Here is a 27724-nt window from a genome sequence, read left to right on the forward strand (position 1 = left end):
ATTTAGATGTATATACTGTGTAAATAAAAGGCGGGTAATGCAATAGTGTATTTTTGTAAGTAAATAATATGGAGGGGGCGTAAAAGTCATTTGTGACGGGCTCCAAAATTTCTGTGCACGCCCCAAACTGGATCCCCTATTAGTCCGTATAAAGGGGTTTTACTGCATTTTAACTTCGTTCCAAGGAAGAAGTACTGGTTGCTTCTTCTGCGCTGATAAAGAAACAACTTTTACCGAATTTATTTATTTTTCATTGGGAAGATACAATCAAGAGGCTTACCAACAAAACTGGTCGCAAGGAAGAAGCAGTGGTAGTTTTTTCTGCACTGATACAGCGCTAGCAGAGAAACGACTTTTACGGAATTTCTTAATTTTCATTGGAACGATACATAACGGCTTACTGGCGAAATTGGTCGTAAGGTAGGAGTGCAGGCTTTTTGTTTTTCTTTTTTGCATTGAAACTGTGCTGGAAGGTAAACCGAATTTTCAGAACTTATTTATTCATCGACTAGTTGCGTTGCCCGGCTTTGCCCGGTCTACCTTGAAAATAAAAATTGTGTCAAGTGACGTAAATTCAACAATCAGGCGTAAAAAATAAATAAAAACAACTTCATCATGACTTCCCTTCCAAACAATGACGACAGATATTAAAATACTTTTAAGAAATTAAATCCAGAAAGATGGATTTAAAATGCGTAACCATGGAAACACAAATTAAAATAAGTTTAAGGAATTAAAATGCGAAAGAAAGTGGTTCACGATTTGAATGGAATCGAAATTTCTTAAACTTGATTTAAAAAGGCTTGTAACTTTTTTCCTTTAGAGACAAAAGCTTATTTTTTCGACCATAGGTCGAGTTAGATCTGGAGTAAAAAAGGTTGATTTTTCCAATGGCGTCAAAAAGAAAGCTGTGGGACAATTCCTTCACTTTTTATTGATTTATTTAAGGAAGAAAGTGGCGTCTAAATTTCAGCTAAGCCTAAAAAAATTCGATCTAAAAAAGTAAATAACTCCCACCGTAATAAAGTTAGAGCATTGGAACAAATTGCGTAGAACGCAGAAAATTCTACCCTTTCTAACGATATGTAATATTAATGTGTGCAAGTAATTATTCACCCCCATATTTGAGAATTTATGTGAAAATTGCACGTAAATTGGAATAAAAAAAAACTATTCATCGAATTTTATTCGAACTGGTCTGCAGACCTTTTCAGGACTTAAAGGAACAAACTAAAAATTTCAGCGCAATTGCCTTGGTAGTTCTCGAGTTTTGCGATTTCAAACACACAGACGCTTTTTGGGGACTTCATTTTATACTATGTAGAGATTAGAGCTAGCTGGTGTGAATTTTGATTGCAGCATAAAGATTGTTGCAAGAAAAAGACCAAAATGAATATAAAAGCACAAAAGCACCCAAAATGGAATGAGGTCCCAGATTGATAATAAACATAGTTCTCCTGAGTGGATACATTTCTTTCCTTTATTTAGTGACTAGCGGTACCTGCACTGCTTTGCCCGTAGTAGAAAGTTAAAAAGTCAGTTGGTTCGCCAGTATATTTAAAAATAATGGATGATGAATTTCTCGCCAATTTGCTGTGTTAATTTGCTCGCCCATGGTCGCATATTGCTCGTCCACGTTATGGTAATTTGTTCGTCTTTGTTATGATAATTTGCTCGGTAAAATGTTCTTAAAATTGGAATAGAAAAAGTACAAAATGAAATTTTCGAAAAATCGATCCCCCTATGCTACGAACTAATTTTGTGCTAAATTTCATGAAAATTGGCCAAACGGTTTAGGCGCTATGCGCGTAACAGAGATCCAGACGTACTGACTTTCAGCTTTATTATTAGTAAAAAAATCGTTTTCCAACACTATGTACCAGCATATTTAACAATAGATTTTACCCATGGCATTGCTCACGTTGATGTAGTTTTTTTCAATTGATTCAAGTTAATGATCAACACAGGGAGAGGTCAAATAGTTACCAAAAAATGGTTTCTCCCCAGTTTCGCCGACATTTAAAATGGCCTCCCCCTTTTAATATATCAAAAGATGTAATGAAAACTGAAAATCATGGGAGAGGGGGGGGAGGTAAATGAAATGTCGGCGAAACTGGGAAGACAACCAAAAAATCACACAACATAAATCAGGAAAACGTTCTGGAAAATAATCAGCCAAATCCATGTATTATTTGCCTATTTTGTGCAAAAAATCTTACTTTAAAATTTAACTTAAGAAAAGCCTTGAACACTCAGACGAAAAGCAAAAATAGTGAACAATACAACAATTGTTGCTATCGTAAGGGAGTTGAGATGATACCCTAAATACTATTTTGTGTTAAGGAAAGCCTTCGAACATGGAACTAAAAAGCTCATAACTCGTTTTTTACTCTGCTTAGAAATTTCAAACAGGTGCCATCTTCAGCAGAAAAATCAGAGCTTTCGATGGACATATAATGTTAATATGTGCAAGTATTTTTTCATCCTCATATTAGAGAATTTATTTGAAAATTGGGTTTTATCGCCCCTAGGGAGGTTCCTCCCCCCCCCCATAACGGGGTGAACACTACCCTATGTGTTATTCTGATGCATAAATATATATTATTGTAAAGTTTCATCAAAATCCATTCAGTAGTTATTGCGTGAAAGAGTAACAAACATCCATGCATCCATACAGAGAAACTTCCGCATGTATAATAGTAGTAAGATTATGAGCATTTACTCACTTATGTACTATTTTGTTATTTGGTAGGTGATATGTTGAACATCACACGGGTTTAATAAGTGCAACAGGTCAGTCCGGATGGGAGAAACAGATAACATAGTGGAACAAATTTTAACTAAACTGCTGAGCTAGATTGTTGAGTGTTTTTTGATAGGCATCGGTAAACGATATTTTAACCGCGTTCTCACTCCTAACGTAATGTAATGTAAAATCGACTTTATTCAAATTAGATTAGCTTCTCAACTCTTTCCGCACGTGTAAAGTTTCAGTTTTATGCTGTCATCCTTTGATGCCCAATCATATGGAAATGAGGCAAGTATAAATAGTGAACGATTCTAATCGTTCTCTCTCTTTTAACTCGACGTTAAATCCCGGTTATCACAAATTTGTCATTTCAACTGCGCTTGCACGCGGACTTAGCTGATTTCAAAAATCTTGCTAAAATTAATTACAAACATTTTAAATTTGGTAATAAATATGAGATGGCAACAGATAAAAATTAGAAATCACAAAGTTTTCTCTGATTAATTTTTTGGCATCGGTAAAGAATGAATTTTGCGTCTTAATTATTAATAGATTCGGTGTCTGATTTGTATGTCCTTTCTCAGGACCATTTTTAACCTCAGAAGAGCGTACTACAATTGCAGCATCACTTCAACTACAAAACCGAACTCTCAACCTAAATAAAAATGTATAACACTAAGTTATTTACGCCTAATGTAAAGTATCCGCAAAAAGCGGATTTCTGTTCTAATATTGCAATCATTTTTGAAGTACACAACGTGTTTTACATTGATGTTAAATAAATATTTCCAAACTAATAAATATTGAAGTGTCATTTTTCTCTTAAGATTATCAGTTATTCATATCCGTAGTTTCATATAATATATCACGAAATCACTGTGAAAATATTCTAATCGCATTCATTAATTTGGTGGGACTCTCGCTCAGCCTAAAAATAAACAAGAACACGAAATCTTAAAACAGAAAGCCCAAAAAGCTAAGTACGCGCGCAAGCGCAGTTGAAATGGCAAATTTGTGATAACCGAGATTTAACGTCTAGTTCTCTTTTGTGTTCGTCAGCCTCTTGTGTGTTAGGTCCGGTAAGTGTTGGGAGTTGCGAACTCCTCCTCCGCTTATGGTCAGGGTTTATTTTCATTAACTTATTTTGTTAGTTTATTTATTTTAGTTTCTATGGACCAATAAATTTTTGGTAAGATTTTAAACAAGTTTCCAATGTTCATTTCTTCACATTGACATTAATTCTGCATCTTCCGCCATGTGGTATTATCTCTGCTTGTATAAGCAAGTAATATTGTTGACTGACTTACGAAAATTAGCCTTTCCGCTTTTCGTTTAAACATCGTAAGTTATCATAAGTAAAATAGGTATGCCTATTTCAAAACTGTATTTCGTTTTCTTCTACCGTGCCATGTTTTAATGTGAGTGGGACCACTTTCCACGGTAGAGCGCGCATCACAGGAAGCCGTACTGTTCTCCTATTGGTTGACATGAACATAACTAAAACATAAACTGACATTTTTTAGGGCTTTGAAACTAATGTTAGCATACATTTACACAAGTGCGGTTAACCCTTAAAAATCAAAGTTAAGGTTTTGATTATACGTCGCTTTCCTTCATACACTTTTTTTTGTTCACGTCAGTCTTTGAAATACGTTTAAACAAAGTTTGACTGTAATAAGCTTTACTAATAATAAAGTTGAAAGTATCTCTGTCTGGATCACTGTGACGCGCATAGCGCCTAGATCGTTTGGCCGCTTTTCATGAAATTTGGCACAAAGTTAGTTTGTAGCATGGGGGTGTGCACCTCGAAGTGATTTTTCGAAAATTCGATGTGGTTCTTTTTCTATTCCAATTTTAAGAACAAAATGATGGACGAGTAAGTTACAAAATTATCATAACGTGGAACCGTAACATGGGCACAAGCCAATTGGCGAGATACGAAATTATCATAACGTGGAACCGTAACATGGGTACAAGCCAATTGGCGAGAAAATTCACCATACATTATTTGTAAATATACAGGCGAACCAAAAAACCTTTTAATTTTTATATTACGGGCAAAGCCGTGCGGGTACCACTAGTAATAAATATAACACTTTCGAATAAGCCAACCTGTTATGTAATATATAAACTAACATTTGTGTACAGGGTGGATTAAACAATAAAATGGGTAATTAAAATGATGTGGCAGCTAAATGAAATTAACAGACGTGATTACGCAATTTTAAGTAAATGATTTTGCAAATTGCACGAAGTCTCTTTCCTAGAACTACGGCCATGAAAAAAATTATGAGAACACGTTGAAAAATGAGTGTTATGTATGAAAATAATCATCAACTGCAAACAAAATCAAACGTAATTTGACACTTGTAAATAGGAAACATTAGAAACCAATTAGTACGAAATTAAATTGCAATATAATTGTTAAATAACAAATTAACACAAATGCATTAGGTGAAACATGGAAAAAGTTATAAGGACATTAACAGATATGTCCCGAAAAAAAAATAATATTCGACAAAATCACTTTTTTTTTCCAACTACCCTTCATCAATCGTCCAGTCGTTGACTCAGAGAGTTCAGCTAAAGCTTTTTAAAGGGGAAGTTTTCGATTTTTCAATTTTATTTTTATATGATAGAGTAACATGTATGAACATCATAAATGAAAATAAATTTTGCGATACGATAAGTAGTTTTTTTAAATTAATTTTTAAAGTTCAAGCTATTGTGACATCAAATGGCACAGGAAGTGACGTCATGCGCTCTTCCGCCGCGCTTAGCTGACAAGGAGAAGCCGATAGGAAGTGCAGTTAGCTTCGAAGACGAAACGTAAGGCTTACCTCCTCGCATTTAACTCCTCGCGTTTCTGGAACATTAAACCTCTCATCCTCTCGGAAATATTCGAATACCACCATTGATGTTACTTGAGGAAGATTATTTATTAGATTGTGCTTTAACGAATCCGGCCTCCATAGTGTGTTCAAAAGGATTATTGAATTCCAAAAAAATAAAAATATCAGCTCGCTCAAAATGTCCGTAGCGAAAACAAGGGATCTTCAGCGGAAGGCTGCCCATTAGTGCCCTGTGACGCAAGCTCGTGACGTTCCAGAAGAGCGCATTTTAGCGCGAGGTTTTTAAAAAATTCATTAAAAATCAATCACGGTGTTTTAAAATTCGGCGATAGTGATTTTTTTAGTTTTGAGGGTCAAGTAACAATATCCAATAGTCAAAATAGGAACATTTAATGGGTTGCAACTTCCCTATTAAATGGATGACGTTCGTTCGTCTTAATTTGCATATTGTGTCCCATTCTTAGAGACTTTTCTAGTCAAAATGCCCCACCGATTCTCTATGGGGTTTAAATAAAAACTTCTTGCTGGCCAGTCCAGAATTTTCTCTGAATTGGCCTCATACCGTGAATGTAATCCTCAAGACGCATGGCAACTTGCACTGTCTTGGTGGAACAAATAATTACCACCAGTGATAAGGGGAGCTACAGGTAATAAACTTTCAGCGAGTACATCAACGTATGATTCTGAATTCAAGGGATCTCGGTTAGATACAATAGGGAAGTTGCAACCTATTAAATGTTCATATTTTGACTACTGGATATTGTTAATTGACAATCAAAACTAAAAAATTCATCGCCGAATTTTAAAATACTGTGATTGGTTTTTAATGAATTTTTAAAAATCCATGCGCTAAAGTGCGCTCTTCTGAAACGTCACGAGCTTACGTCACAGGGCACTAATGGGCAGCCTTCCGCCGAAGATCCCTTGTTTTCGCTACGGACATTTTTGCGCTGATATTATTATTTTTTAGAAATTCAATAATCTTTTTAAACACGCTATGGAGGCCGGATTCGTTAGAGCACAATCTAATAATCAAGTAACATCAATGATGGTATTCGAATATTTCCGACAGGATGAGAGGTATAATGTTCCAGAAACGCGAGGAGTTAAGCCTTACGTTTCGTCTTCTAAGGCAACTGCACGTCCTTCGACTTCTCCCGCGGCAGAAGAGCGCATGACGTCACTTCCTGTGCCATTTGACGTCACAACCGCTTAAACTTCAAAAATTAATTTAAAAAAAACTACTTATCGTACCGCAAAATTTTTTCTACCTATGATGTTCATACATGTTACGCTATCATATAAAAATAAAATTGAAAAATCGAAAACTTCCCTATTGGTGGCGCTCCATAAGCTGCAAAACGTGCCCACACTCATCACAAAGCCGCCTCCGAATTGTCGTGTGAAAAAAAAAAAAAGTTTCGTTTTGTAATCATGCCAATAATGGTGAAAATCATCTGGTCCGTGCAAATAAAAGTTTTTGTCATTAGAAAATGCGCCATATTTCCATCAAAACCCCCCAAAAAAGTGTCTTATGGCGAATTCCAATCAAAGCTTACTTTGAACCTTTGTAAATGGTGCACGTGACCGTAATTTAGAATATGTAACATAGGAATTCTTTTGCAAAACATTACGCACTGTTCGGGTAGAGCAAAGTACATTCATTTAACTTTTAATTCTGTAGAAGTTTTAAAGCAAGCTTCATGAACAATTGCTCGTTTTTGGCACTTAGTAAGAGTGAGAAGTTTGCCTGTACGCTTTTTTCTTGCCATAGTCTTTTGGATTCTTCAAAAAATTATAAATTACTGTTTTAGATCTGTTTACTCTCCTTGCAATTTCACTTGAACTCATTCTACATATTTTGTCAGCAACAATTTGTCACTTTCCACATTCAGAGAGTTGTGTGCTGTTCGGCCTGATAAAGATCGAGATAAATGGATCAATCTTACTGCGTAACAGTTTAGGGTTGTTGTAAATAACCATATGATACGACTAAATATGCAAATTCTTGTTCCCGGTCTCAAAATAACTGTGTGTCCTTGTAATTTTTTCCAAGTCAAAAACTAGTGAAACCTTAAAAATTCATGCATTTTAATAATTTTCAAAAAAATTTAAGCATTTGTTTGCAAATGCTTTGTTTCATGTATTTTTATCATAAAAATATTTGCATACTTTTCCAACCAAGTGGCGCCTTGAATTGGCGACTTATTGCTTGTTTTTATAATTTTTTACCATGACTGTATAAATCCCCCCCACACTCAAAAAAAAAAAAAAAATAATAATAATAATTTGAACTTTGACATCTTGAATTCAAATTATGTTTTTCGCAATCACGAGTGTGTGTGTATGTAGGCGTGTGTGTGTGGGTAGTTGTGTGTAACTGTGTGGGGGGTATGTGCATGTGTGGGTAGGCATATGTGTGTGTGTGGGTAGTTGTGTGTATGTGTGTTTGTGTGTGGAGGGTATGTGCATGTGTGGGTAGTTGTGTGTATGTGTAGGTGTGTGTATGTGTTTGTGTGTCTGTATGTATGCGTGTGTGTATGTCTTTGTGTGTGTAGGTGTATGTGTAGATGTATGTGTGTGTGTGTGTGTGTATGTGTATGGTGTGTGTGTAGCTGTATATGTAAGTGTATGTGTGTGAGTAGGTGTATGTGTAAGTAGGTGTATGTGTGTGTTGGTGTATGTGTGTGTTGGTGTATGTGTGTGTTGGTGTATGTGTGTGTGTAGGTGTATGTGTGTGTGTAAGTGTAGGCAAGTAAGTGACGCAACCTGGAGATGGTTTTCGCTAGAGGAGCAGCATCGTGAGGCGGCCGACCGGTCAACGGTGGTGCTACAGAAGGTGCTGGCGGGAAAATAAAATGATAGCACATCAAAACAGTCAAGTGAGAACAATAAGCAATCGTGATTGCTCGAAAAAAAAAAAAAAAATCTGACTTTGCCCTTGATTATAGGTTAAAAAGTTACTAAAATTGTAAAAAGACGATATATATCTTGAATACAAAGTAATCTTCCACGTAAATACTGAGTTTAGTCTACAGTCTGGCTCTGATAAGTTGACTTCCGATTGGCTCAGGCTTACATGATTCCATTTGCTAAATTAAGTTAAAAGGAAAGCCGGATGTGAGGTTAGCCAGATAATGATTACTCTCCCCCGTTATGCCAATCTTAATTTCTCCTCTTGCAACCCAAACATAAATGAACTCGTACAAGGCTAAGCGTCTTTTTACCAGAGCCAGACTATATTGAATGTATTAAAACCTCATAATTTCTTACCATCTCCATTTTTAAAGATGATAAAAACGTCCTTCCCGTGGTTGTCAGTGTTCTCGAAAGCCAGCCATAGGGGCTTCATCTTGGAATCTAAGAACTTACACTTCTCCACCCTAATGGGGAAGATTAAAATAAGTTGGAAGCTGATTTTTAAAAACAAATTAAAAAACAATGACTCATTTAACGCTCTTTAAATTTTATCTTAGTTAAATTAAATCGAAAATTTGTTCAGTCAAAATAACGAAAACAGAGCGTACACATTTAAACATTTAATAAAAATCTTTTGGCTGTCAAAAAAGATATTGAACCTTTTTTTTTTCAATATTTTTTACCGTTTTCCCTCTTTTTGTCACAAAGTATCACACTTATATTCAGTAAATTACCGCCCATTAGCCAGGGTTAAAGCAGATATACATGAAATACACCGCCAGCTCAGTCATTTCCAGCCGAGGACCACAGTTTCGTGCTCATTAGCACTTATTAGCCCGGCATAGGAAAGTGACTGAGCTGGAGATGGAAAACCTCTTAAAGAAGCCAAGAGTGCCAAACAAACTGGTAGCTAACTCTATATTGGCTACCAGTTTGTTTGGCCCTCTTGGCTTTCTTAAGAGGTTTTCCATTCATTTTTCCTTCAATCTTCGAGTTGAACCGAACTACTGCTTCGGTCACTCGTCTGGTGTGCGCTAATTCTATATTAGCTACCAGTTTGTTTCGCACTCTTGGCTTCCTTAAGAGGTGTTCCATCTCCAGCTCAGTCACTTTCCTATGCCGGGCTCATAAGTGCTAATAAGCACGAAACTGCAATCCTCGGCTGGAAATGACTGAGCTGGCGGTGAATTTCATGTAAGCATCACACTTCACCAGACACCCTTCCCTCATTTGTCCCATGTCACTCTGCGCAGATCCTAATCACATCATCACAACGCGGCCAGGTTAGGTTTTCCCCAACTATAGAAACAAAGCACTAATTGTTCATAAATTTTATTTTTAAACTTTTAACCTAGTTTAATGATACACACGATTTTTAACATAAGAATAATCACCAGAGACCGATAACAATCGTAAAATCTTAGGAGCCATGGAAAAACTTAAGAGTCAGACAAGTTATTTCTAAGGGTTTATGAGAAAATTTAGTCCAACATGGTTTCTTGTTCTGAAAGCACTTGTTGCCAAGGTTTTTATTTCTGTCACTCTGGATTTATAGGACCCTTATAATAATCATTATTTACTTAATTTGTACAAAACAAGCCCACGGTTTACAACTGCTTGCATAATTAATGTACAGAAGTAATTAAACATTAATATAAAAGAGCTAATGAAAACTGTAGCAGTTTGGAATTTGAAATAGAATTCTCTGTGTTTTGTTTTAAAACTTATTTTTACTTTAAGAACAAAATAATTCATAAACAGGGTGAATTTTAATTTTCAAAATTTAGATTTTCAACAAGATTTTAATGTTACTCCTAGCGAAATAAAATCAATGAGCGTACAAAACAAGTCATTATTGAAGAAGAAAGCATTATTGTGTTTAAAAAAGAGTGAGATGGTAAAACATTAAACTACTTTTAAATTTACCAAAATGTAATACGTCACTCCACACATCCTGTCCCCCCTCCCCCCGGATCGAACTGTAACAATATCATAAACGCCCTCTCCCCCTCTTAGAGCGTGACATGGAATTTTTTGATGGCTAATGCAAGATTTCAATAATTCAATGATGTTCCAATTTTGGTTCTTAAAGAACTACTGCCATGAAATCATACAAGAGATTTAAAAAATTATTTTATTGCTATGACAATTCAATGAGCATGGCTTAGAAAAAGAAGAAGCATCATGATCAAAAAGTCTTCTACGAATTATATTTTAATTAGTGATGTTCCGGATATCCGTATCCGTGGATATCCAAGGAAAAATAAAGATCTGTATCCGCAGCCGTATCTTTTTTGTCGGATCCTAAACGGATCTTTTCTATTCTAAAAATTTTTAAATATTTGAATAAAAGACTTAAATTACGTTTAAATTAGGTTTTATTCCTTATTTAAATTAGTATAAGGTATCATTTCAGAAGCCAACGGCCCTCTGAGATTTTTTCTTTCTTTTTTTAATTTTTAGTGTAATATTAGTTTTTGACATTGATTTGGGGTTTCTATTATTCTTCATTTTGGTTTCTCTCGGCATCCTTCAAAAAAACGTAAGACAAAATTCTCCATTTACTGTTCGTAAAGGTGTTCCCGGTTCTGTTATTTCGTCGGTCGGAGTAATCAGGGCGGAATGGGTCAGCGCTGCATTTATGCTGAAATAAAATGTAAGAAATTATTTCTAGCCTATCCAGTAGCAGCTTTACACTTTTGCTCCTGTATCCTACATCTACCGAGCAAGCCAAAAATAATTTTTCACATTCTATCTAAGCATTAATGCAGCGCTGACCCGTTCCTTCCAACTCTCCCTCAATTTTAACGGAGATTTCTTCAAAGAGTAAATCACAGTCTCTATTATATTTTCGCGGTAGATGAAATTTTTTGAAGAAACAGTTATTATTATGACGGGAATACCTTCCGCAATAAATTTTAAACTTGGATAGTTGAAATGGGCAAAAAAATTTTGAGATCCGTATCCGCGGATCTTGACACTAATGATCCGGATCCGTTTCCGTATCGGCGGATCTACTTTTTTAACGATCCGGCACATCACTAATTTTAACTAGGCAAAGAAACAAAAGTTTAATCAAAAAACTATACCTCAATCTTCCAAACTTGAATCTCGGATCGAGAGGATTTTGTAGACCTTTGAAAAGGGTTTGATACAAACCCTTGGCCAATAAGTCTTGCATGATGTATTTAAGCTTTTCTCTCCCGTCCTGAAAAGTAAACTTAAAACATTAATAGTGTTCCAGATGTTCATATTTATGTATCATCATTATGGTCATACTTTGCATTTTTTAATCATTTAAAAAACTTCATTTTTTTCTGCCGGACGTTTGAATTTTTGTTTCTATCTTAATTAGAACGAAAGATATATATATATATATATATATATATATATATATATATATATATATATATATATATATATATATATATATATATATATATATATATATATTGTTGCATGCATTTATATATATAACTAATATTATATTTAACTGTAAAACTTTAAACGCGTTTTTCTCCATGATGCAAATTTTCCCGACTTTTTGTATTCAAACTCTTATAAGTCAAGAACAGATAATTATAAAATAATGAAATTTGAAGCACATCTTTTTCAAACAGTTTACTTTAATTTTTATTTGGCAATTTAAAAAAAAACGGGAATAGCAAAAAAAAAAAAAAAAAAAGATTAAAAAAAAAGTATTTTTGAATTTTTCGAAAGTTTTCTTCGAATATTTTTTATTTTTTATTGAATTAATATTTTTTAATTCGCCGAATAAAAACTAAAGCTTAAATATTTGCATAATTTTTTGAAAAATATTTGAAAATTGATCAAGAATATTTTGTGTTTTTAGCAATTTAAAGTAACCCCATTTACAAAAAAAAAAAAAGAAAGAAAGAAAAGAAAAGAAAAAAAGAAAAAAATAATAATTAAATTTTAATAAAAAAATTTTCTTTTTCATATTATGATTTTGCTTATTAAATAGATGGTGAATTTCAAAACTCTAAATAGTGTTCTAGATGTTCATTGTTGGTTATATTTTAGAATGTGTCACGAACCGCACCCTGGTAATCTACCTTACAGCCCATTTAGCACAGGGTTGGTTTGAATGAGACAAAAATAGCATAGTGAAAATTCTGTATCAGATTGATTTAGCCAGAACAAGTCTGTTCTGAAGCTACAGTCGTACAAGTGTTGCACAGAAACAGCAAAAAAATCTCCTGCTCGTTAAAACGCCGTTGGGGGCACTGTAAATCAAAATGGCGCCATTCACTCAAAACGAAGGAGAGAATGCGTATTGTGTTTTGGAATACAACAAAGCATCCCCGTTTATCGTCGCTCAAAAACATTTTCGTATGAAATTTGGTATCACACTCTAGGGTCCCCCGTTTCCACCACTATTTGTGGTTTAACCAGTTAGGTGGAGCCCTGAAGACAGCTCAGTTTTTTGATACAGATCAGAAGCCGAACAATTTCCGGTTCCCTCCACAGGTATTGATTCACTAGGAGGACTTTACGACCACGACATATTTAACGCTCCCCAGTCACCATAACGAACAGGGAGGATTTTGGTTCGACTGGCTTCGAACCCGAGACCCTTCGGTTACGAGTCCGACGCCATACCGATCAGGACACCACGGCCTTAGAGATGTCATGTTTGTCCCATTGAGAAGAGATAAAATGAAGCGAGTAAAGACTATCATTCGTGAATCCAAGACCTCAAGTCACGTGATAGTTTTTGAAGCAAAGCATTGGAAGAAATCGGGTTTCTTTCGCTTGTTTCACGCAAAACTAACCAACCATTCGTCGTTGTTGAGTCACGTGACTTGAGGCCATTGGGTCAGATTTTGCTGATCCAATGACTGGACTAGCTTCCTCCATTTACTAATTAATGCTCCAAGGTTTGTCCCAGTAAAAATGTGAACAGAAAAAAATGTCTGTAGATTCGTAATTTTTTTTTCTTTCTATAAGACAAACCTTTTGAGATTCATGCCTTGTACAGATCGAGGGAAAGGACCAGGATTTCCATTAAAAAAAATTCGGTTGTTGTATTGAAATACTGTCTGACCATCGATTATATGGAAAGGCTAATGTCCGGTTCATAGGCGGAAATGGACGTATCTATTAGGTTACAGGGGTGTTGGTTGGTTTGTTACAGATTTTTGCCTCTCTATTATTTAGCCTTAGTTTTGTAAAAGTGAAAATTTGCTCACAGCTACATTTTTTAAATCTGAAGTCTATTCTATCTTTATTCTCACGGCAAAAATTAATTGATTTATTTGTTCACAACAAAGTTTTGAGCTTACCATTTTGCTTTTACGTTCCTGAACGAAATGAAAATATTTTATTTTCTTTTTCTTGTTCCCATGGTAACTATTTTTGTTTCCATTTATTTTATTTTTGAGAATGCAATAAATGAATAAGGCACGAGTGACATTATAAAACGCGTGCATCATAATCCCACCGTTATTTTCCCTTCTCCCCTGCTAGATTCATTCAGATGGAATAGTCTTTATTTGGCAGATTTCCAAATTACATACAATCCGCGGTCAAACAGTATTTATGGCTGAATTTAGGATAAAGAAAGCTCTTCAAACCATGAACGTATATTTACTTCCTTGTATTGGTAATAAAATGACAACATCTGAGGCTTTGTCGTACCTTTTTGAAATTGAAGTCGTTCTGGACGATTCTGTTGGCAGCTTTCAACTTGTGGAGGGCTTCCACCTGCTTCTCTAGGGCATCGAGGTGGCGAGGTACGCTCCGACAATAGGTCTCCAGGATCAAACTGAAGCGCATGAACACCGAAGCGCAGTGGATTTCAGACCTGCGGGGAAAAAGAAAAAACTATTGAATTTTCAAAATTAATTTGAATTCTGAAATTTTGAATTCAAATTATGTTTTTCGCAATCACGAGTTGCGACAGGGCCCTATTCATGGGAGGCTATTGTTTCTAGAAACAGCTCCTGTCTCCCCAAGCCTACCCCTCCTCCTGGGTGGTTGCGTGTGAATAGTTGTGTGTGTGTGTGTGTGCAGGCATGTGTGTATGTGTAAGCACCCGTGCGTGCATGTGTAGGCTTTGTGTGTGCGTAGACCTGTGTGTATGCACGTAGGCGTGTGTGTATGTGTATGAGTGCGCGTGTGTGTAGGACATAGACGCCATCGAACAGGAGAAAGGGATTCCAGGAGGCAGTGCTCGGAGCCGCGCCTGCAGAGGCCGGTGGGCGGTGGTACTGGTGTCCCTGGTCCAAGCTGAAAAAGGAACCACAACGCCAAGGACGGTCAAATGAAAGCAAAAAGCAATCGTGATTGCTCAAAAAAAAAAAAAAAAAAAAAAGACATCCAGAATCCACACACATTTGAATTTTCACGTCTTGCATTCAAATTATATTTTTCGCAATCACGGATTGCGATAAGACCACATTAGTTGAACTTCTTGTTTCTACAAATGGAATGAAATGGAAATATCCAAAAATTTTGCATCCGTGATATTCTGGCTGGTGGTTTTCCAGAATAGGCAATACGAGGCCTATCCATAGGAAATTAAGATTTGGATGCAGTAATAAAGATTAAGATTTTATGATCGATATCAATCAGTACATTTATCATAAAGACTATTAATGTGTACAGCGTTATGGTTCGTTCGTACTTCTTATCAATCTTAAACGTTGAGAACTAGTAATCTGAACATTTTGTATTTGGATGAAGGGACATTCCACCGTCACTTGCGGGACAAAAATACGCTTATATTTCATTAACATTTCGTCATATCTCTTAATATTTTAATGAAACAGGGGTAAGCAATTTTTTTAATCTGTACATTTGATACAAAGATACTCCTGACACAATTATATTTTTATTAAACAATTTTGTTACTTAAAATAAAATTTATTTACATGCGTCACGTGCGGGACATCCAAAGTCAACCTCTGGTAACTTGCTTATGAATAAGCTAATATTTTTGCTCTATTAATACAGAAATGACGAAACAAATTGTAGATTTTGAATGCTATGATTCCAACATAAAGGAAACATATCTCATTAGTTTAGAAATAATTATTTGAAACATTGGGAAAAAAAAAAAAAAACGTACATGCCTTTTCTATTGAAACTGACCATTTTGTCCGGCACGTGACAGTTCCTATATTTCATAAAAAAGAAATAATTTTTTAAGAAAGTTTTTGCTTAAGTCTCACATGAGTTTGTGATTTCTTAAGCAACCAAATTTTGTTCATCATCCTTTTCAATCATTATTTTTTATGAAATATATGAAGCGTCACGCGCGGGACAAAATTACCCTTTTCCGTGGAATGGCCCATGAAGCTTTGCTATTTAAGTTCATCATGTTTTTTCCTGAAGAAACTTAATTTTACACAAAAACCCTTTTTACTTCCTTTTACAAAAAAGGAAGTATTGTATTCGCGAAAAAATTTTCACCCAAAAATCGGCCTTAATTTCCATTTTGCTGACCCCCAAATGAAAGTTGAGTTTTTTTTTCAACCCGACCACACGTGGATATGTGCCCAGGAACGTACAGACACCCGAAATATCCATTTTGATGATCCCCGAATTAATTACGAGTTTTTTCTCGTGACGTCTGGATGTACGTATGTATGTGCGTATGTGTGTATGTATGTCGCATAACTCAAGAACGGAATGTCCTAGAAAGTTGAAATTTGGTACGTAGACACCTAGTGGGGTCTAGTTGAGCACCTTCCTTTTTGGTTGCATTCGGATGCTTCAAAAGGGATCTTTTGCTTCTTTTTGGGGGAAAATCATTGTTAATTTCAATGTAAACTCAAGTGATGTTATAATTTGGCTAACACTTGGCAATATATCGCCAGTCTTTTTGGTCACCAAGTTTTGTCGTCAACTTGGTGACAAATTTGGTAGTTTTTTTTTTAAAATCTGGTTTTAATTTGTCCACTGTTGGTAATATTTAGAGAGTAAACTATTGAATCATATTAAAACTGCCAATAATAAGAAAATGATATAAATTGGAGTAAAAGGAAGTCATGTGATGCACACATCAGCTCGTTTTAATGTTAAGCCTGTTTGATTTAACCCTTTCAGGGGCGCGTCATTAGTTTTTGAGAAATCTTAAGGAAAAACACCACAAATGGGTGTATTTGATCATCTAGACGTAGATTTTTCAGTTAAAAAAATTTTTTTTCAGAATTTTTTCAGTCAATTTAAAAAGTTTAAAATCTGAAAAAAATTCCAATTTTTGGGATGAACGAAAAATTGAAAATTTGATGATTTGAACAAGAAATTGAGCCTACGAAGAAAATTTTTTTTTTGTTATTCTGCCATCTAATGTTGTTCATTAAACTTAAAAGAAGAGGACTCAAGCGATTTTGATTTAAAAAATTCGGAAAAAAGAGAGAAAAAAAATTCATAAATTAGCGGTTTCACAGCGCAACCACTGCCCCTGAAAGTGTTAAGCCGGTATGAAATCAACACATCAAGGAAGAGGAGTCCGAAAAGCTTTCCAACAGAAAAGTTGAGTTAAAGGATTGTCCAGATTCTCACCTCAAGACATGAAATACACCACCAGCTCAGTCATTTCCAGCCGAGGACTGCAGTTTCGTGCTTATTAGCACTCATGATCCCGGCATAGGAGTGACTGAGCTGGAGGTGGAAAACCTCTTAAGGAAGCCAAGAGTGCCAAACAAACTGGTAGCTAATACAGAATTAGCATTGACCAGGCGAGTGACCGAAACAATGGTTCGGTTCAACTCGAATATTGAAGGTAGGGCAGGTATATTCAGTAAGTTACCGCCCTATAGCCAGGGCTAAGGCAGAAATACATGAAATACACCGCCAGCTCAGTCAATTCCAGCCGAGGACTGCAGTTTCGTGCTTATTAGCACTCATCACCCCGCCATAAGAGTGACTGAGCTGGAGGTGGAAAACGCCGGGCTAATGAGTTTATTAGCACGAAACTGCTATTAAGCACGAAACTGCAGTCCTCGAAACTGCAGTCCACGAAACTGCAGTGCTCTATTAAGCACGAAACTGCAGTCCTCGGCTGGAATTGACTGAGCTGGCGGTGTATTTCATGTATTTCTGCCTTAGCCCTGGCTATAGGGCGGTAACTTACCGAATACTCACCTCAAGAGCCAAAACAGGCGGTGTCCGTTGTGCCTATGCAACAAGGCTCGCTCCAGGAGGAACTTGGTCAGGTCGTTCAGCAGATAAGGCTCGTGCTTCAACGCCTGAACCAGTTGCAGCATGAACAGAGACAGCTCCTCATCTGGTATGAGTCGCAGGCAGTCCACCGCGAAACTTCGCACCATTGGCTCTGGATAGGCGTAGTCTAGTAACTCGAGGGCCTTGTAGGGCGTCAGTCGTGGCCATCTTTGGAGGAGAGCCGTCATCTGTTGATAATAACGCAGTTAAAGAAAACATACGTCTTCATCATTAAGAGGGTGAAACACAAAAATCGTCAAACTCTGCATTTTTACTTCCTTTTACAAAAAAGGAAGTATTGTATTCACGAAAAAAATTTCGCTCAAAAATCGACCTTAATTTCCATTTTACTCACCCCCGAATGAATATTGAGTTTTTTTTTCGACTCGACCATACGTGGATAAGTGCCTAAGAACGTATAGACACGCGAAATATCCATAATGACGATTCCCGAGTTAATTACAGCGAATTTTCTCGTGACGTCCGTATGTAAGTATGTATGTGCGTATGTCTGTATGTATCTCGCATAACTCAAAAACGGTATGTCCTAGAAAGTTGAAATTTGGTACGTAGACTCCTAGTGCGGTCTTAGTTGTGCACCTTCTCTTTTGGTTGCATTCGGATGTTCTTAAGGGAGTCTTTTGCCAGTTTGTGGGGGGAAATCGTTGTTAATTTCGATGTAAACTCAAGTGGTGTTATAATTTGTCGGACACTTGGCGATATATCGCCAGTCTTTTGTCACGAACTTGGCGACAAATTTGGCGATTTTTGTTTTTTTAAATCTGATTTGGCCACTGTTGATAATATTTAGAGAGTAAATTTTTGAATCACATTAAAATTGCCAGTAACGGGGAAATGACATTAAATTGGAGTAAAAGGAAGTCATCAGCTCGTTTTTAATCATTTAAAAAATTTCATTTTTTTCTGCTTAAAAGGACGTTTGAATCTTGTTTCTATCTTAATTAGAACGAAAGATATAATTTTTTTTTGTTGCATGCATTTATAACTAATATTATATTTAATTGTAAAACTTTAAACGCGTTTTTCTCCATGATGCTATTTTTCCCGACTTTTTGTATTCAAACTCTGTCAAGAACTGATAAAGTAATAAAATTTGAAGCACACCTTTTTCAAACACTTTACTTTAATTTTTATTTGGCAATTTGAAAAAACGTTTATAGCAAAAAAAAAAAAAAGATTTTTTTTTTAAAGTCTTTTTGAATTTTTCGAAAGTTTTCTTCGAATATATTTTACTTTTTATTGAATTAATATTTTTTAAATCGCCGAATAAAAACTAAAGCTTAGATATTTGCATAATTTTTTGAAAAATATTTGAAAATTGATCAAGAATATTTTGAGTTTTTAGCAATTTAAAGTAACCCAATTTACAAAATAATAATAATAATGATAATAATAATCATTAAATTTCAATAAAAAATTGTTCTTTTTCATATTTATAGTATGATTTTGCTTATTAAATAAATAGTGAATTTCAAAACTGTAAACTGTCTAATAATTTTGTTTCAAAATGTGTCCCCCTTAAAATAAATAAACGAATACAAATTCTGATTGAAACTAATTTCAATTATAAAACGAAAGTCTTATTTTATACCCTCCAAATGCTACGGATTCTTCGCAGTTAGCGTGGAAATTAGTCAAACTCAAATTTCAAACACAGAAATCTTTAAAGAAAAGCGAAAACACCTACACTAAGGTGATTTGAAATTTTATCATGATCATATTTGTAAAAGGTTTTGGTCATGTTCATATTGTTTCGGTTATTGTACGGTAAGTACTAATAATGCCTGGTGGTCAATGTTGGAGAGTATTTATATGATAGGTCGTCGGAATTCGAATGGTTAAGCGTATCGGAACATTGGATCGGCGAATCCTGGGCTCAATATCTGCATCCATAAACACCCATTGAGCAAAGATGGGGAGGGTATCTGCTTTTTATGTGTGAAAATCCTGAGTTCGGTCGCTATGAGTCTACCACAGATACAGGAGACTGGAAAACAGTTTCCTCGACTTCAGCCTCTTGTCTAATGAGTGGACGTGGAGATCACTGGTGATGCCATCTATCGATGGTTAAGCCATTTATCGTCGATCGGTGTTGGGAAAACGATGGTCTGCCTACTAAGTGCCCTTTGGAAACGCCCGTCAATTTTTTGGCACTCAATGGGCGAATGGCAAAATGAATCCAAACAAACATAAATACTATGCAGTGAATTACAGCCCACAAGCCTGAGCAAAGACAGAACTACAAGCAATATACAGGGTGTCCAGCAAAGGACTCCCTGGTTTCTAAATTAAATATCTCGAAAACAAATGACGATATTGGAATGAAACAAACGGTATGCTTATTGTGAAACCCATAAAAATCATATACGGGAACTTGGAAATTAGTTTATAAAAGTGCCAACAGGTGGCACTGCACGCTGTTACTGCAATAGAAGTCTCCATAAAAAGTGCTGCCAAGAGGTTGGACGATAGTTTCTAGCGTATATGTAAGCATGTCTGAGGGGCGAAACTACTGCTGAAACAACTAACCTCTTCGCACACTATTTATATAGCCTTCGATTGCAATTACAGCGGCAGTGCCACCTGTTGGCATTTTTAAGAACTAATTTCCAAGTTCCTGCATGTGATTTTTATGGGTTTCACAATAAACACACCGTCTATTTTATTCCAATATTGTCCTTTGTTTTCGAGATATTTAATTTTAAAACCAGGCAGTTCTTTGCTGGACACCCTGTACCAACATCGCAGTTATAACATCCAGAGACTGCATTTTTGTAATCGTCTCAGCCCTGCTTTAAGGGTGGTAACTTAATACCCAAGCTTTGGTTTCAATTGACGAGTCGAACCGCACCATTGTCACGGACTCTCGCTGATGTGCTAAATTTATTTTAGCTACCAGTTTGTTGGCACTCTCAGCTTCCGTGAGACGACATCTGCCTCCAGCTCTGCTATTATCTGTTCCAGACTGATGAGTTCATAAGATGAACGAAACTGGATGCCGTAACCGGGCTGTCGGCATATTGTATGTAAACATAGATACTATTGTACACTCTTTAAAAAATCCTGAAATTGTACGGTAAAAGTTACTGGCATCCATGTTGCCAGTAATTCTTACCGTTAAATCCTATTTTACTGTAAAATTTAACGGTAGAAAAAAAACAAGACTTAAAAAACGCATCGTGCGAACAGCAGGTTCGAACCCGAGACCTTCGTATTGGCAGGCGGCTTTGGTAACCACCATGCCAGCTGGAACACATCGAGTGAGGGGGAAGTACGGTGTTACCTGCTTTGCAGTCACGTGGTGCATCAATTGGTGCTGCAATCGTTTATTGTTTTCGGTACAAATTACTGTAATTTTTTTCCGTACTGTAAACACTCCGTTTTACAGTGATATTTGCCATAAAAGTTTCCTGAATTTTTAACAGTGTAACAAAAATACTGACCTGGGCAGTTTCGCGTCTATCGTTCCACTTGATGCACCTCAGGAGCTTGGGCAGAGAGTGGGGCAGGTGCGAGCAGCAGTCGTTGCGCAGGAACCACATCAGCTCCTTCTCCTGCTCGTGCAGCTGATAGAGGGTGTCTTTGTCGCAGATCTGCCGCAACTGCTCCAAGTGCGACTTGCTGGCCTGAGGCTAAAGAAAGACCAAAGGTAAAATTGATGCAATTTGGTTGGCATTTTATTATCATCAGCGTCCAGGTCAAAGATCCCTTGAGTATGGATGTTTTTGGCTAAATTTAATTCCTTGTACAATTTCGCATCGTAAGATTGTGGGACCAGATGAACGACAGGCGCGTGACCTTTGACGTTCTCTGTCCACCACACAAAATTTCTCGTTTTCGGCGGGAAAGTTTTCCCGCCGCTTGTTTTTGAGTAAACGACACTTGAAATTCTGAAGGGCATTTTCCTCTCTGTGATGCCCGCATTGGGTCAAAAAAGGGGTTAGCTTCTTTTGGACACCTCAACCATTTCCCGTCCCTGAATTACAGCTGCAGGACATAACTCCAGTAGTCTTGACAGTTCCGAGTCCATAATATAGAAACGTTGGAAATAACAAAATTCCATAGTGGCACTTTGCGATTCACCGTACCCCATAAGACATAGGGTTTTCCTGGAAGCTGGCTCTCCAGATGTTTGAACTATGATCCTCAGAAGGGCCCTTTCCAGGGACGCTTTCGACCCCGGAAAAAACCTGCTTTTCACCGCATTCCGGTTATTAGCGGATTTTATGTGGAATCTTTCTACTCCTGCTAGCTTCTGGAGTGAAAGCGGTGTTTTTAGCCGGAATGCATTACGCGAAACAAGTTCGTCTACTAGCCGCTAAGGATGCTGGGTAAAAACCGCTTTCTATGGTATAGTGGGAGAACCTCTTTTTGCATGGAAACGGGGAATTTTTCAATCGATTTTTTTGCGGAGCCAGAGCAGAGATTTACCGCGTCGAAAAATAAGTTGAGAACGCGGCTAGAGAATGTGTCCCGATCAGGGAATGCGCCCCCCGGTATAAATTCCCCGGGGAGTTAGGATTTTTTGAGAGAGATTCGGAAAAACTAGCTGAGGGTAGAAGACTCCCTTTCTCTCCGAGCGTGATTAGTCCGGAGTTTGAAAGCGCGCGAGATACCAATATGGATTGCCTAAAGGATGGACCGGATGGTGGTATGTACTTACGTTAGCTCCCAAACCCCTTCTCCCACCTCTTAAGTGGTTACAGTACCCCAAAAATGACCAAACGATCAAAAAAATTCTTATTGGTTATTTCGAAACTAAACACTAGTCCAAACACTGGGGAAAAGTTTCATTGCTTTAGTTCAAATATTTAAAAAGTTATGAATGGTTTTAGGTCATGCTCGCTATGTGTTCTTATCCAAAAAGAAAACTTTAAATTGATTTTTCTCGATGATCGTTTTTTTTTTTTTGTGTTTTCGTGTCATAAGAATCCCTAAGGATTTCTTTTTATATTAAAGATACAGCTTTAAAGTAATACTTTTTGCAATTAAGATAATATATTTAACAAAACTGTGCATTGGATAAGCATTTTATAAATTATTCAAATGTTTAGAGCATGTTATATCTTTAAAAACCAAAATTTTTTGAAAAAAATTACGATTTTTTCCGTAATTGATCACAGAAAATTTTCTAGTAAACACAAAAGCAAATGAATGCACCGATTTTTAGAGATGATGATTGTGATAGTTTAGAAAAAAGATTTTTTTTATATTAGTTTAAAAACAAAAAAACCTTAGGGATTTTAAAAAATTGAAATTTTCCTAAATGTTTTGAATTTTAAAAAAAAGTAAGCAATATTATAAAATTTTTAAAAAAAATTATTGATTATAAAGTAAGTAAGTATGTTATGGTTTCAACAAAAAATAGAATTTACTTAAATTAAAAAAAATTGCTTGAAAGGTACTGTGACCCCGTAACTGTTAATTCATCGTTAGAAATATAAGATTGGAGAGCAGTCTTTAAAATGTCTGTCTTTAAAATCTTTTAATCTTTATGCATAAAGAGCTACTTCTGCCCGGATGTCCGGGGTAAACTTCAAAACTACTGGACGGATTTTAACCATTTTTTGCACATAGATAGCTACATTATCAGGGAGCAACTTAGGCTATAATTTATTGCTAAAAAACTTAGTTTAAAAACGGCGTGATCGAAAACAGTAAATGTCATGTAATTTCTACATCAAATGATTAAAGATTAAACCCATTGTTATGGAAATTCGCTGCCTTACAACAGCAATATTAAAAGTAATCATAATGAAAATTTTGAATCCAGGCTTCTCCGGAGCAAACATGAATTTAAAGTCATTTAAACATTTGGAAACTCTACTTTTTGCACACTTAGGGAAACATAGTAGAGAGTTTTTTTTTCTTTTTGTGTGTGTGTGTACTATTTAATTAAATAAAGAGCACGTTATTTCAGTGATCTTTGTTTTTGTTAGTTCATATTTTGGAAGTTCTTCAAATTTTTATATGCTTCAATTCTTGCTTTCGTTTCTAAATGAATACTCGTTCGTTCTTCATACTTATTGCTATTTCACTTTTATGGGTAAGGACGAAGTTCGATTTTTAATCACGTCAAAGCGGTGTGTTTTGAGTTCTTTCAGTTAAAACAGAAAACGAAAGAAAGTAGCGATTCTTTCTCACAATTATTACTGATCCAGGCAACGCCGGGTATTTTTGCTAGTTATTAATAAATGGTCCAATAAGCCATCTTTAATGTAAATTTAGATAAAGGAGTGAAAATAGCGAATGATTATTCGATATATATTAGTATCTTAGTGTTATACATAAAATGTTTAAAGTGATAATGGGGTCGTTTCCAAAATTTTAAAAGTTTTTTTTTTTTTTTGAAAGATCATGCTTAAAAACATAGGATCTGACCATTTTTTAAATAATTTATTTAAGTTTAATATTTTTAAAAAAATACTTAAATCTCTGCGCTTTCATTGTTTACACTTCTGTCGTGTGACATCACAAATGATGAAATGCCATTCAATGTTGCCATTCACAGAACAAAATATTTAATTCGCATCTTTACTCACGTGTATTGGCAACGATGGGGCTGATAGCAAGCGTAGAGCGCAAGTGTTAATTCGCTGCTTGATTATCATAACGTGGAACTGTGGTAAAAAGATGAGCCAAAATACATCATTTGTGACGTCATAAAGACCACACCTTGTTTGAAAAAGCGGACATTTTAAAAAAATAATTTTAAAAAAAATGTTGGGAAAATGAAAGTATTTTCTGAGTTCATGTTTTTTTTTTTTTTTTTTTGCTCATTCTATCCATTTTAATACCTAAAAGTAGTACTACATTACATGTTCGAAGGTCCACAAAATCAAAACACAACGCATTATACTCCATTGTGGGATCATCCGGCCCAAACAGTAAGAGCCCCATGTGCCACTTTTAAATAACTTTTTGTTAGATACCAGATGATGCAATGAACCTCTAGAACTATAAATAAATAGCTAAAAACAAATATTAAAGCCACGTGTTTGAAATTTCCAATGAACACTTTTTTCCCTCTTATTTAATTTTCATTCATCGTTATTAACTAAATATATTTCATTTAAAGGTTTATTGCACAATTATATAATTAATTACCATTTTTGCGAAGTTGCAAATGCGTAAGTAAATACTTTTTATGCCAGAGCTATTCGCAACTCCAATAAACTATAGGGGACGCTGCAGCCACTGTCTAATGGCAGATAAAAAAGGTAAAACAAAAAGATTCCTTAACTTATAATTTGCTTTGAAGCTTAATGAATGACAACAATTTTTCATCGTGTTTGTGGGAAATTTTCTTTTCTATTCCTCTCAAATTGCATTACACCACAAACTGTCTGAAGCCTATAATTTTCCCCGAGAAAACACGTGGAACAGAATGTTTTACCTTTTTCTTTAGTATTGTTAAACACCGCAAGGTAGCTTATTCGAGCTCTGGAGTTGCGAATTCGTGCAAATAAAAACTTCGAAAAGATGGTTTGTATAAAATCATGAAATACAAAAAGATTTTCAGGTGAAAACTGAATTTCACCCTTATGAAATTTCATCTAATCTTCTTTATAATATTTCAACTGATTTTTTTTAATGAACTTAGAAAGAAGGATAATGGGGCTGTTGAATTTTTTAAGATCTCAAAAACGATTTTTCAAGCAACAGTTTTCGCCTACCTTGAATTTTTGCTTCCAACTAGCCCAACTGACCCTGCATAGTTTAAATTTACAACAAATAAAATTCAACATAAAACCAAAAGAAAAACACAAGAAGTGAAGAAAGTAACACTTTTTATTTTAGAAGTCTTTATGGAAAAAAAATCAAATATTTATTGATTTTCTTTAATGTTTAGTTGCTCATATTACCTGTTTCATTCTAAATAGGACGTATACAATTTATTGCTGGAATTTAAAAGAAAAAAAAACAATGGCAGCAAATACAGAGACATTATTAGAAAAATCATAATTCTTTATTTAATATTAAGTAAAAGAATACATCTTGAGAACCACAGAAAATTCAATTCCTTACATTTTCCAAATCCCAAAGGCTCTAATTACGACAGTTTTCTGTTCAAAATATTGATTTATTCAAAGGCGAGATTCACAGAAGTGTTATTTCTTATAAATTATATTTCGTTTCTTAATCCTCCCGTAGCAATTAGAGCCTCACATAAATTTAGATAAGGAAATTTCATTTTCGAGTCTGAGTAAAATTTATCAGTACTTTCATTTGGGGAAAGTAGTTACAAGGAGTTTTTTTTTAATCGTTAGAAAAAAGCAGGTAATACAAAAAATGCTAAACACTTTTTCAACTTCTTCCATAGAAAAGTTTTACACTAAAATGATTCCTGGTTTTAAACTGGTTTTATAAAGTAGAATAAAATTCAGTTTCTAGTTTGTAATATATTTAAAAATAATAAATTCCATTAAGAATGTGTAGTTAGGTGCAAAACTAAGCTTTTTATTCCTTTAGTTCATGTATGGCCCCTCTAGATGGCGCTGCCGCTTAATAAGAATTGACAATTTATGACTTTTTCTGTGTTAAACCGATGCAGGTCATAAATCCATCAATCAACGTTTCAAAATTAATTTTTGATTGGACGTCGCTTATTTTGACCGCAAGATGCGCTGAGCGGAACCCCTGCATCCACCAATCAATGGCAACCTAATGAAAACAGGGGTTCCCTGTAGCGCCCTCTTTGTTGCCATGAGTTTCAGCGATTGTCTCGGCCTGTAAGAATTAAGTGGGGCCGTGGTTCATGCTATCTACCAAGTTTCAATGACCCGTTTATAAGAACGAGCTCTACAGAAGATCGAACAAGGGTAACTTGAAATTATTGCCATTCTGCATTTTGAAGAGATAATTAAAAAAAAGTCATCATCAAATTTGAATCTACCAGAAATTTTTTTTAAGTACAGAAGAGCTCCAATTATTCAAACTCCTACTTTCCGAATCCCGGACTATCTGAATGACTTTCAAAATTTCCAAAGAAAAGGAAATTAAGACGGAAAGGTACTGCGATTCATAAAATAATGATTCTCTCTATACACTATGCCCTACACGAACCTAGTAAATCACTTTACTTAAACTGAGATTTTAAAAAAGCAATAACTTTTATTGGAAGTACGGTACGTTCATTCTGTACTGCACAGCACTTATAAGTACCTCAACATGTTAAAGTATTACCTTTTCATTTGATTAAGGAAAAATTCTTCTTCAAAAGCAGCTTTTTCTCCTATTTTCAACATGCATAAAGTAATTCATTAAAATGGACACTTTTTTTTGGAAAAAATCAGATCATCCGAACTTTTGATTATTCGAATGGAACCGGTCCTAATTTATCCGGATTATTGGAGTTCTACTGCAAATGACATCAAAGAAAAATTCTCATAATTTCTGAAATTTAAAAACTGAACATAATTGTGTTCTGGACAGAAATAAAATACATCTCATATAAATAATAGCCAATGATCGAGTAACCCGCGAGTTTCAACAATGAAACTCGCACCACGGTATGATAATTTGATAATATGTTTTGGTAATGTTTTACATGCAGGGAAAGGCTTTATTGTGACAAGGCTGAACTGGATCCGGCAGCTTAAACTGTTTTACTGGTAAGACTCATTTTAGGAGAATAAAGAAACGTAAAAAGGGGTTGAAAATTAACGCTATATCTACTGGAGCTTAGGTTTAATCAACTGGAGTTAGGGTTAAAATTCCAACTATCTAAATATCACCAAACAGGCAATTGCTTCGTTCAAATGTAGAAGCAATTTTTACCCGTCATACTTTGACGGACGATTTTCTAGTTTTTAATAAACAATATTGTTAACGCTGTCAACTGATTTCTTTCTTTATCTTTACTAATAATAAAGTTGAAAGTCTGTCCGGAGGATGTCTGGATCTCTGTGACGCGCATAGCGCCTAGACTGTTCGGCCGATTTTCATGAAATTTGGCACAAAGTTAGTTTGTAGCACGGGGTTGTGCACC

At 35.5% G+C, this 27724-nt stretch overlaps 1 protein-coding gene across 1 annotated transcript in view; it reads right to left on the reverse strand.

Moving 5' to 3' along the window:
* LOC129224238 (phosphatidylinositol 4,5-bisphosphate 3-kinase catalytic subunit delta isoform-like) overlaps positions 1–27724 on the reverse strand; it is a 154717-nt gene that overhangs the window by 22550 nt on the left and 104443 nt on the right. Inside the window, exons 11-15 of the mRNA XM_054858664.1 lie at positions 21177–21365; positions 17635–17900; positions 14182–14347; positions 11610–11728; positions 8875–8984 (exon numbers count right to left, since the gene is read on the reverse strand). Of these exons, the coding sequence (XP_054714639.1) occupies positions 8875–8984; positions 11610–11728; positions 14182–14347; positions 17635–17900; positions 21177–21365 (850 nt within the window). The remainder of the gene's footprint in view (positions 1–8874; positions 8985–11609; positions 11729–14181; positions 14348–17634; positions 17901–21176; positions 21366–27724) is intronic.

Source organism: Uloborus diversus, chromosome 6, assembly GCF_026930045.1.
Source record: "Uloborus diversus isolate 005 chromosome 6, Udiv.v.3.1, whole genome shotgun sequence".
Lineage (NCBI taxonomy): Eukaryota > Metazoa > Arthropoda > Arachnida > Araneae > Uloboridae > Uloborus > Uloborus diversus.